Source organism: Trichinella spiralis (genome assembly GCF_000181795.1).
Source record: "Trichinella spiralis strain ISS 195 chromosome Unknown Scfld2, whole genome shotgun sequence".
Lineage (NCBI taxonomy): Eukaryota > Metazoa > Nematoda > Enoplea > Trichinellida > Trichinellidae > Trichinella > Trichinella spiralis.
Window position 1 is genome coordinate 10,167,344 of NW_003526941.1, and position 11,130 is coordinate 10,178,473.

The 11,130-nt window shown below is 34.2% G+C and overlaps 3 protein-coding genes across 3 annotated transcripts; 1 reads left to right on the top strand and 2 right to left on the bottom strand.

The window, feature by feature from the left end:
• Positions 1-498: 498 nt before the first annotated feature.
• Positions 499-510, bottom strand: Tsp_07676a (homeobox protein Meis1; the record flags this gene model as incomplete). The annotated part of the gene is made up of 1 exon (XM_003381088.1): positions 499-510. A coding segment is annotated over exon 1 (12 nt), but the record flags the coding sequence as incomplete, so codon positions are not given.
• Positions 511-3,757: 3,247 nt separating this feature from the next.
• Positions 3,758-4,470, bottom strand: Tsp_07675 (conserved hypothetical protein). The gene is given in 3 exon segments (XM_003381089.1): positions 3,758-3,935; positions 3,953-4,061; positions 4,296-4,470. 3 exon segments carry the CDS (start codon positions 4,468-4,470, stop codon positions 3,758-3,760), a joined length of 462 nt encoding a protein of 153 aa, XP_003381137.1.
• A 686-nt stretch (positions 4,471-5,156) lies between these two features.
• Tsp_07674 (conserved hypothetical protein) lies at positions 5,157-6,008 on the top strand. The gene is made up of 4 exons (XM_003381090.1): positions 5,157-5,220; positions 5,383-5,462; positions 5,528-5,648; positions 5,842-6,008. The coding sequence occupies exons 1-4, from the start codon at positions 5,157-5,159 to the stop codon at positions 6,006-6,008; spliced, it is 432 nt and encodes a 143-aa protein (XP_003381138.1).
• Positions 6,009-11,130: the final 5,122 nt, after the last annotated feature.

Consider the following 11,130-nt stretch of genomic DNA (forward strand, 5'->3'; position numbering starts at 1 on the left):
CAGAAAAACAACAAGAAAGAAGGACAAAGGGCAGAAAAGCTGTCGTACAAGTAACGGTCAACAGGCCATTTGTTGTCCAATTTAACAAGCAGTACTGGGATTGAACTGCCAATCCGATCAACCGTTTGACGGTTGTCACCGACGATTGCCATGATCATTGACGCATTGCGTGCACGGTAATGACTGTCGTAACAAGACTTGAGATGTGCTACTATTTAGCATGCGCAGTAGTGATATGATAATTCAAGCGTAAATTATTACCCTTATTATCCAATTTTTTTTACATTTTGCAAATAAAAAAGTTATTCATATTAAAAATAAAAATTAATCAAATAACTAAGTAATAAATAAATAAATGAGATGGAGTGAAGAAGAATATAATTAAAAGCTTCTTTGTTTTAACCATAAAAGAATAAAATGAAGTGGAAAATAATGAAGAATTATTGTCAATATTGATGTGATTATTATACGTCAATATGCTGCTGTTATGCTTCTTACCCTCTGAGCCATGCTTTGTTATTGCTGATGCAGTCGTAGTAGTAATAGTAGTACTACTAATAGTAGTAGTAGTAGTAGTAGTAGTAGTAGTAGTAGTGGCGGTGGTGGTAAATAATAGTGATAGTAATGGAGTCGTGTGTATTTAGAAATAATAATAATAATAATAGGTGGCAGAGTTAATGTTTTCTGAAATTTTTAACGCCCACCAGTCGCGCTGTTGTTGTTTAGAGTTGAGTTGAATTGCTTGGATGCTGGCCGGCTTGGTCAGACGAAGCTGGATGAAGCCAATTCGGACGTGATGCGTCTCGTCAGTTTCGGACAACCGAAAAGAGATAGGAATCCCGACGTCAATTCACCACAATGCGCACGTCGCTCAGTTGTCATCCGATGACACCGATAGTTCTGTAAAACTGAATTTCGCCGATTGACGTCAACCAAGCAGCTCGTTAATCATTGGCTCCAGCCTTTAATCACTAATTCATTTCACTACCAATCATCACATGTCACTTCATCAAAGACGACCAATCCACGCACGGCCAGGCGGAGTTGAACAACGCGCGCCACAATCTAACTGACCAATCACGTAAGAGCGAAGAAAACACCAATCCCAGTTGCCGCGTTGGACGCCACGTTGGACACGAAACCCACCCACCCGACAACACCGGTCACTCTCGCAACGACAACTGCTGTTCCACTTTATATTAATATTAATCATAATATTATCGCCATTATTGTTACTATCATTTTCACATTGCAGTACTATTGGTTTTTTAATCATTATTAATATGTAATCAATTTTAATTTATTATACTTTTTCTTAGAAATTTAATTTCAATAAAATTAATATTTTTACATTGAAATTAATAATTATATGATTTGTTCACCGTCTTCTTTCTTCGCATGCTATGAAAAATGATACATACATCACAGACAGCTCTCCCTTGGCCACTGTTACGACTACTGCTTCTGCTATTAAAAGATTGTTTGTAGTGATAAAATTTTTTAAACATTCATCCACTATTTAAATTTTTTTATCAACAGAAACGTTTTAATTTTCAATTAATGAGTGAGTTATTATGAGAAAAAAATGAGGATAGCAATTCAGTTGAAAAAGATTTTCAAATTGCTGCTTTTCACTCACCACATCATGTAGCAAAGAAATTATTTATGAAAATCAATTTCTGTCAAAAAGAAAGAACTGGATTGTTGAGGAAAATTAATTTCAGATACAACTCTCATGAGCGTTCCTCATACATGCTTGGAAATCTCAGTTGAATGTTAAAAAAAACTTTTCTTTCCAATTTAAAATACACAAATATATCTTAATTCGAAATTCAAACTCTTCTTCGAATATGGAAAAATTGTGAAAGCTGAAAAAATGTTTTCCAATAGATTCAATGACAAGAATGATAAAAAAATATCAAGCATAGAATAGCATTTATCTTATTTTAGTGTAGTTAGTTGTTCTGAAAAAGGCAGGCAAATTCTATCCAATAATTGTAAACTTCAGCTTTTTGTATGTTCAATAATCATTTAACTTCATCAGTTTCATTCATTTATTCATTCTCTTTCTCATCTCTGACATCTATTCTATTGTCCAGTCAGTCATTGATGTTCAAATTGTATCGATCTTTCAATAACAATCAAATAAAGTGTCTTATCATAAATTCAGTAAAAGCAGAAGAAATTTACATAGAGAAAAAGAAGTGAAAATGGAAATAACCATGATCCCTGAAATAGATGTAGTGCTATGAACGATGCCGTTGTTGTTGTTGTTGTTGTATTGTTGTTTCATTATGAAGAATTTTACGCTTTTATAAAGTGTCAGTGGTCTCTGAAGAACGCTCGTCTAGCAGTAAATCAGCTGTATATATATAGTGTATTGACTTTCGAATTTTGCAAGTTTAATTAATTGGAGATGACAAAGGCCTGACTGACTCTGGCCAACGTACCGAATAAAGCTAAATAAGCTATGAAAAGCCCTCGGCAGCTCAGCAATGACATTATGCCGTTAGCTGACGGCATAAATTTTGTCCATGTGCCAAAATCGACAAGTGAAATATATTCTGTGGACAGTATATAAATAAATATATATATATTTGTGTGTGTGTGTGTGTGTGCGTGTGCTTATATATATATTTTTTTTCTCTGTCTCTCTCTCTCTCGCTCTCATATTCTTAGTATAATAAAATAGAGAGCAAAAAATGAAAAATAAAAAACCACTTTTGAAGAAGTGCATTCATTAAAGAGAAAAACAAATTACCATATATTTATTTGTTCATTGGACATCACTGTTCATACAGTATTCCAGTGTTTGTAGAGAAAGATAGTTACTGAACTTGAAACAATAAAAACAATAAAATGTGAACTGCAAGAGAATTCACGAAATGCATTGGTGGTGTTGTTTATTATCAATTTTCAATTTTTTCACAACTGTCTGCATTTCGTCATTATCATCACTGAAGTGAAACTGATGATGAAAATAAAAATTTCACCAACTCTGATTGATAATATTTCATCACCATTTAAAATAATAATAATAATAATGAACCAACGTGTTAAAATTATTACTGTTGTTGCTGTTGCTTTCTTTATACTAAACAAAACTGTCAGTCTTGTAATAAACCAGATGTTCAAAATAGAAAATGTGTTCAATATGGGAAAGTTAACGGTCGAAGGCGGCTCTATGTTGGACAGGTTGAATTATGGTTTCTTTCTTCGCTAGCCTTGCCATTGCGGACGGACGGACGACTTTATGTCAGCAATGGTCGTTTCACCGACCAGCATGCCAAAAATTGACGCATTTATTGAGTATAAATTGTCACCCGTCTGCAAAGCCGATGAATGATGATCGTCAGTCATTTCAAAAATTTTCATTTCTCCTTCCCATGATAACTAGCAATGGCTCATTTTACTTATTTTTGGTTCAACATCTTGTGCTATGCTATTGTTTATTTTTCATGTTCAATTATTATTAGCTTGGTAATAACAGAGGAAGAAGAAGAAGAACAATTAAATTGTACTCATAATGCCATTACAGAAACTATTACGGATATTTTGAATAGAACATAAATATTAAAAATGTAAAAATTGAATAACCAATAATAATATTAATGTTAAAAAGAATTGGAATAAATTTTTATTAAAGTTATTGTATAATTCTTTGATTAGCCTATCTGGTCACGATGATAGTTAAATTCTAGAATGCTTTTTTCAACGCCAAGCCATCTTCAAACAGTGCATTCCTATCTTTGCCGTGTCAGGGCCGTTCGCGCGTTGACGGATTGTCAATTTTCCGTCTTTGACATGTTCGCCTGCCGACGACCGTTGTAGAATAGTACCATGGAAAAGCCGGTTGCAAAAACACAGCCTCTGGCTTTGACCCGTTTCTGAGGGTCGGTTCTAGGTGCCAGCATGCCGATAACACAACTGGTCTACTACAACTACTTACTACATACAGCTACTGCTACAGTTACCAGCAGCAGCAAGAACAACAACAACAACAACAACAACAGCAGCAGCAGCAGCAGCAATAACAATTACAACGACAACTACTACTACTACTATTATTATTATTATTATTAATGATGTTATTGCTGCCGTTACTAATATGCTAACATCAATACTGTAAATGGATTGATGCGATATGCTTAAAAGTTTTAAAAGTTCCGTTCCATAAACAATGATAATATGATATAAATGAAGATGATGTATAAAATCGCGTCAACTAATGGTTACAGTTTAATAAATTCCAAATATTCAAAAATTAAGCCCATGTAGAAGAAGAAAAAACAAACTAATTTCTGCGTCGGTTTTTTTCCCCATTCCCTCTAGAATCAGTATGTGATCGGTTGAAACGTCTGAACGCTCGAAAATTGTCAAAATAGTATTTGTTAGGAAGAAGGAAAGCTGCAAATGCGCAGCCGATGAGGCCGGCCGGCCACCCGCGGTTAGCAAGATTCGAAAGAGCATTTTTCCGCCTCATCTAACCAACCACCTACCATCATCTAACCGTGGAAATTGTTTAATTGAATCTGTCAAACAAACACGCACACACACAAAGCCATACAAGCAGAAATTATCTTCACATTTTTGTTATTGTTGCAATGGACAACATAACAATCACGAATTGACCAAGCAGTAATTCTGCAATTGAAAACCTGTATCAATTTCTTTTTCTTTGTGTTTTTTGTCGGTCACCTTCTCAATTTCAGTATGTCAATCAGTCAGAAATACGTAGATGAATAAAATTATTAACTTTAATTTTTTTATTAATGCTATTTTTTCACTACATTACATTACACTACACTACACTACAACTGCAACAGAAAATGTTGGCAGTGTTAGGTTAGTTAGGCATCTGATGATCAATACAGAGAAACAGAAGAAGAGGTGATTATGAAGAAAATATTATTTTTATTAAAAAAAAGTAAAAAATTGCAATCGTATCAAAAAGTCATTGCTTGATTAAAAACGCGTGCACGGTGGTGGCGTAGAGACTGACTACGAGGATTCTCCCAAGTGAATCGACTTAGTTCCACATAAACAGCCTTCACAAAATGAAATCTCACAATATGCTGCTGCAATGGGATGGTAAAAATTGAACGAGAAAAACACGATTGAAATTATATTCCTTCTTTCTCTCTCTTTCTTTCTCGATGTTCGCTGTTTGCTTTCTGTTATGCGATATAGATAATGATAAATTAGTGGCAGGGTATATAGGTTTGTTTTTATTTTTGAGCATGAACAAAAGATGAAAAAAAACAACTGTTTGCTCGAATCAGTTCGACAATTAGTGCATTACTCTGGTGGGGGAATAATGAAAACCAACGATCAATGAGAAATATTATTAATTAATTATTTAATTAATTAATTAACTGATAGCTGGCTGTGTTGGTGAGTTTCGCACAGATGTCGTGGGGTTGATGGCGATATGCGGATTTTTGATTAGCAAAAAAATAAAGGTAACAGGAAACCCGGAAAACATTCGACAACAATTCTCCACTGCGAATGAAAGTTGAAAAGCAAGAGGCACGGGTTTTGTTGTGCACATGGACGGGAAAAAGAACCGCTGGTGGAGTTGGACCAGCAGCCACCGTTGGCAGGTGAAACAGCTGCGCGCGGCTGCCAGCGTTATCAAGCCGAGATCAGTAGCGGAGATGAACTTTGAACGGCGGCGACTGTCCGGCGTGGTCAACACCTGACGGTCAGAGTCAAAGTGAGCCGCCGAGTATCCGTTACATCAGCCTTTGGACAAGGCACAGCGGGAAAGGGAAACCGAGCCAATATGGCGGCACCTTTGACTCCGGCGTACGGCCATTGTATCGCTGCTAGGCCAGATAGTGATCGCCGGCCGCGGTATGGCAGAGCGGCCACAACAACAACAAAAGACTGACCCTGGTCCTACTGGTCACTTATCCGCTAATCGAAAGCCTCTTCATCCAATTAAGTCAATCGCTTTTCCAACGGCCGCACGATCAAGGCAACTCTGCCGACCGACTACATGCTGAATCATCTCCGTCGAAATAACGACCCACACAGCACTAATAGATGGCCAAATTATGACAATCTCGACCCTGGTCTGGTCGAGGTCACTCGAATCTCCAACCCACTCCCAGCACATGTTGCCATCCCAGCTGGACATTATTTCCACGCCCGGCCGGAGACTTGGTCAATTCCACAGGACATTGCACATAACAACACACACACACACATGCAGAAGGGGACTGACTGACTGACTGGCCTTTACGCCTCTCACTTTCCCTCTCTGTTCTTTCTCTTTTGACCTGCTTCTTTCTTTCTCTCACTTTTTTCTGGTCATCGATGTCAAAATTTATTATCATTATTATCATTATCATGATTTATATGCCGGTATGTTTTTTTTATAACTGAAATGAATTGATGAGAAAGAAAAAATGTAATTTAATCCTTTGTCAAAAAAATAAAGATTACTGTTCAATTGAAAAATATCCTCTTCTTCATTGACAAAAGAAATATTATTGAATTATTATTTATTGAAAATTATTAATTAAGCAACAAGTTAAAGCATAATAAAAAAGAATGAAAATATGAAAAATGTCAAATATTACATTTTATATATATTAATCGATGGATGGATCAGAGAGAGAGAAGGAAATTAAAATTAAAAAAAAATTAATAATAATCCCACTTCCCCAAAAGCAGAATGTTAATTTTGCATACTAATTTTGAGCAATGACGAAGTTGTCCAAAAACTGGAAGCTAAAAACCCATTGGACACACACAAACACTACTAAATCGAATAAAAACTAGGCAATCTTCCAAAATTTATTCAACGACCAGTTGGTTGGTTGTGCTCCGACCTGATTCAATTTAGCTGTTTTGTAAAAGTGCAAAAAATTATTTTCATTTTTTTGAATTATAATTTTTATTTTCTCCTACACACATACATCCAGGTTGGGAAGTTCAAGTTACTGTTTGCGATTTAAGTTCAGAGTAGAATACTTTTGGAGTTCAGAAATTAATTTTACATATTTTAAATGTGTTATTGAATAAAGGAATTTATTTTAATATCAAATTATAATAAAGTGAAAAGAAGAATATAAATAAATAAAGAAATATATATATATTTGAATTAGAGAAGAAGAAGAAGAAGAAGAAGAAGAGAAAGAAAAAGAAGAATTTTGAAATGCTTGCAAAAGTTTTGCACGATTGTGTGTACGTGTTCAGGCGCGTGCCAGTCGGTGATCCGAAACGCCAACTGTGTGCGAAGGCAATAATAATAATCAGTTAAAAGCGCAAACAAAAATTGCTCCAAAACGTTTGCCACTTTTCTTCCCATACCGCACACACACACAAAAAAAATCAACTTTTACTATTATTTTATTTAAATTTCTTTATGCAAAATAATTTTCTCCATTCGATCGCGTATTTGTTTGTTTATTTATTGGAAAAAATTAATTGACTAATTTCACAGAGAAAATTATTACAAAATTGAAATAAATAATCATGCCCGAAGCAATTGCATGTTCCAACTGAATTGAAATGCTGTCTCATTTCTGGACAAACTGTTAAACTTTCTTATCATGTCATCAGAGGCTGTCATAACAGATTTTTCTCCTAACATTATGCACGTCAGACTGGTAGTAATGGAAGTATGAGCAGCAGCAAAAGGAAACTTGTATAATTTGAAAATGTTACAACAAGCTGCCAAGGTGGTTCTGTTGCAATGATCTACTTGGACCAGGAATTATTTGACGACAAATGCTTAATTAACTGAAGTTGTGAATTGAAATTTAGCAAAAATAAAAAAATCCTTTACAAATTATCAAACAACAGACAACTCTAAATCTCTTCCTCTATCTCTCTCTCTCTGTGTGTGTGTGTGCATAATTTATACATTTGCATAATAGAAAATGAAAAATACTACATTTTTGCTTTGTGTGGATCAATTTCTACCGGCCAACAACTACAAACTACACATCTAGTGAATGAAGCATATTGTAGACGACATTGAGACTGACCGGGCACCGGTGGGACGCCAATGGGCGATCAAGCGTGCCAGGAAAATGAGCCCTGAAAATTGACCATCTTTGGATCAATAGTCCAAACAACGCCTGCAGGGCGTCGATCGTCCTTGCAATACAGAGCAGCGTTTGGTTTATTTGAAAATTCGGTTCAACCAGTTGCCGCCGATACAAAGACACACCCCACCCCATCCACTCATCGGCTTGCTTTTCGAATATGCAAACGATGACAAAATTTAAATAATCGTTTTTTGAAAAAATTTTTCACTTATTCATCAAATCAAAGTATGTTTATTTTCTCTGACAACATTGTTGTTTTTAGCTTAACAAATTGACATGAATACGTCACAATTGAGATAATCTCTGTAAATTGATGGGAAAAACAAAAGCTTTTCCATTTGACGTCATGAAACATTTTCTACCGAAATACATACAGTGCTATAATACAGTATTCATAATTTGTTGTTGTTGTGCATGATATATAATACAAAAATTAAAAGCATATTTCCACCAGCTGCCCAAATTTTGTCATTGAAACAAACGTATGTGGAGAGTAGACAGATAAATTTTCATCGTAAAAGAAAGTCGAAAAAAAATTAGCAAATGAAATAACGAATAATAATCGATCATCAAGATTGAAAATTATCATCGTCGTCAATATATTATCATATATGAATATTCATTTTATGTGTGTGCGTGTGTGTGTGTGCGGATGATGAATTGAAAAATTGACTCGACCATGCATTAAATGCACAACGGCCAGAAGGGAACGGTCAAATCCGGCATATATCAATCATCCCATTGCGGGTCGGGGGATAAATGGGCAAAGATTGGGGGAGAGGAGGGGGGGAGGGTAAACACAAAAGCTAAAAAGCAGCCGGAATCAAGCTTCGATCTTTTGTCTTTGAAAATAACAGACACACCGAAGCAGAGTGTGGTGAGTGAGTGAAAAAAAAACAACACAATTGATCCGGGGTATATCGATATATATACATATATTGTGTTGTATTGTGAAGCGCATCTGCGGGACTTATTAGAAATTAACAAAGCGTGCAAAATGGAAATTTGCCCAAAATGACCACTTCTGCTGCTCTGGTGCTGAGTGTGAGCCGATTGACTGGCTGGTGGCTGTGATTGCAAACAAAGAAAGGCAAAATATTAAGCAAAGCTTCATCGGTGACAAAATGAAGCAAAAAGAAAAAAATTAATTCCACAAGCAGTTAGTTGCAGATTTTGTCCACTGACAACTTTATCCCCATATTCTTTCTACACATCAATCTTATTCACTTACAACCGCTAAATAATATTCGGTAGAACAGTTTAATTTTTTTAACAAACTATTAATCGATTAATTATTGTTTAAAAATTTAAAATTCTCTGTATGCTTAGAATGGGAAAATATTGGTTTGAAATTTCGAATAAAATTTTTTCCCAAGATAAAGCAAAACTTTTCATTTTCTCAACTGTCAAATGATCCTTTTCTCGCTTGTCAATTGCTTGTTAGCTGCTAGTGATGAAGCCGAGAAAGAGAGAGAGAAAAAAAATTGCAAAAAGCAATTTCTTCCAACGAGTGTCGAATTGAAAATTCCAATTCCACATCAAAAACAATACAACAAAAATATACAATTTTTCTTTTTGGAAACGAAAAATTAAATTTTGCAAAGTAGAGAAAAAAAAACAATTGTTTTTTCTTTTGAAACATTCAAATTGTGCAAATTTACACAACTAACATAAAATGATAAAGCCAATCATCTTATCTATCTGTCTGTCTGTATGTATGTATGTTTAGTGTAAATTGAATACAAACAACCGTTCAGCTCTGATATTGTTTGAAAATTTCCAAATCAGATCGTATGACTTTTTGCGTCAATATTTTCAAGGTTATAAATTATAAATTTATAATAATTATGATTTATTTTATCAATTTCATATAACTAGTAAAATATTATCTTCAATGGAGTAATGAAAATTATTTCAATAAATAAATTAATTAATTAATGTTCGAAATATAAAATGTCAAACTCACAACAATTGTCGAAAGGTATCCGTGAAGAGAGAGAGAGGAGATAGAAAAGAAATTGATTTTCCACCACTATTCCACAAACGTCCCCTTGAGACGGGATCGTTTACAATAATTGCCCATTATTATTATTATTATTATTGTTGTTGTTGTATCAACGTGAACCATGCAACAGTGCAATAATACACCGTTAACATTGATCATCGCTTATCTATGCAAATTTTTGAAAACTAGATGATAAAGAATGAGGCTGAATAGAGAAAGTTGCATCATGGTTTTAAAAATATTTTTTTTTCCACTTATGCTTAATATACATTTGTTATAAATTGAAATATTAATAATAATAATTTTTGACCGGTGAAAAATATTTCACTTTATCCTATTGCACAATGGATAAAAACGTAAAGACACGAAAAAAAAGATGAAGAAAATTGTTGCAATTGTTGTTTACAAAGTTTGTTCAGGTTGGTTGGTGATAAAGTGCTTTTCGTAAGCTAACAGCTGTCGCGTGACAAACAAACAAACAAACAAACAAAGAGAAAAAAAATAAATAAATTATCACTGACAACAAACAACAGATTATTTATTGTTCGTAGGGAAATTTTTGTTCAGAAAATGAGCATTTTAAAAGAGACAAAATTGAAAATTTTCACTGGCGGTGTAATAAATAAAAATTGATGACGTCGACCGGCGTGTTGTCAAAGTTGAACGTCAAGTGAAAGTTGCAACTGAAAAATCCAACTGAAACGAATTTAAATCAGTCGGTGTCGGTCGAATCTATTTATTTAACTGCACTGAGCAGAAAAAAAAATCAATTTATGCAAATTCAATACAGTGAAAAAAAATAAACAACAATTTGAGCTTGAGAAATTTGTTTGTTTATGAATTTTTTTTAATATCAAAAAAATCATTTGAATAGAGTTCATTTGATGTGGGGAATTTTGAAATTTTTTCTCCAACAACTTTTGAACAAGTTTGTTTTTGACAAAAAGTACAACAAACCAGAAATTTGAAAAATTGTTTGTAGTAAAATTGAAATGAAAAAAAAAATATTTATATATAATTATTTGAATTAACAAAAAACAACAAAAATTTCACCGATCTGCC

What these genes read in the sequence shown, in the direction of transcription:
- Tsp_07675 (XM_003381089.1), bottom strand. Translation starts at nt 4,470, where the DNA reads ATGCTCTTTCGAATCTTGCTAACCGCGGGTGGCCGGCCGGCCTCATCG. An exon ending in AAAAACCGACGCAGAAATTA is followed by an intron (nt 4,062 to 4,295) that starts GTTTGTTTTTTC and finishes TAATAATAATAG; the next exon opens with TAGTAGTAGTAGTTGTCGTT.
- Tsp_07674 (XM_003381090.1), top strand. Translation starts at nt 5,157, where the DNA reads ATGTTCGCTGTTTGCTTTCTGTTATGCGATATAGATAATGATAAATTA. An exon ending in ATTAGTGGCAGGGTATATAG is followed by an intron (nt 5,221 to 5,382) that starts GTTTGTTTTTAT and finishes ATTAACTGATAG; the next exon opens with CTGGCTGTGTTGGTGAGTTT. An exon ending in GCGTTATCAAGCCGAGATCA is followed by an intron (nt 5,649 to 5,841) that starts GTAGCGGAGATG and finishes TAGGCCAGATAG; the next exon opens with TGATCGCCGGCCGCGGTATG.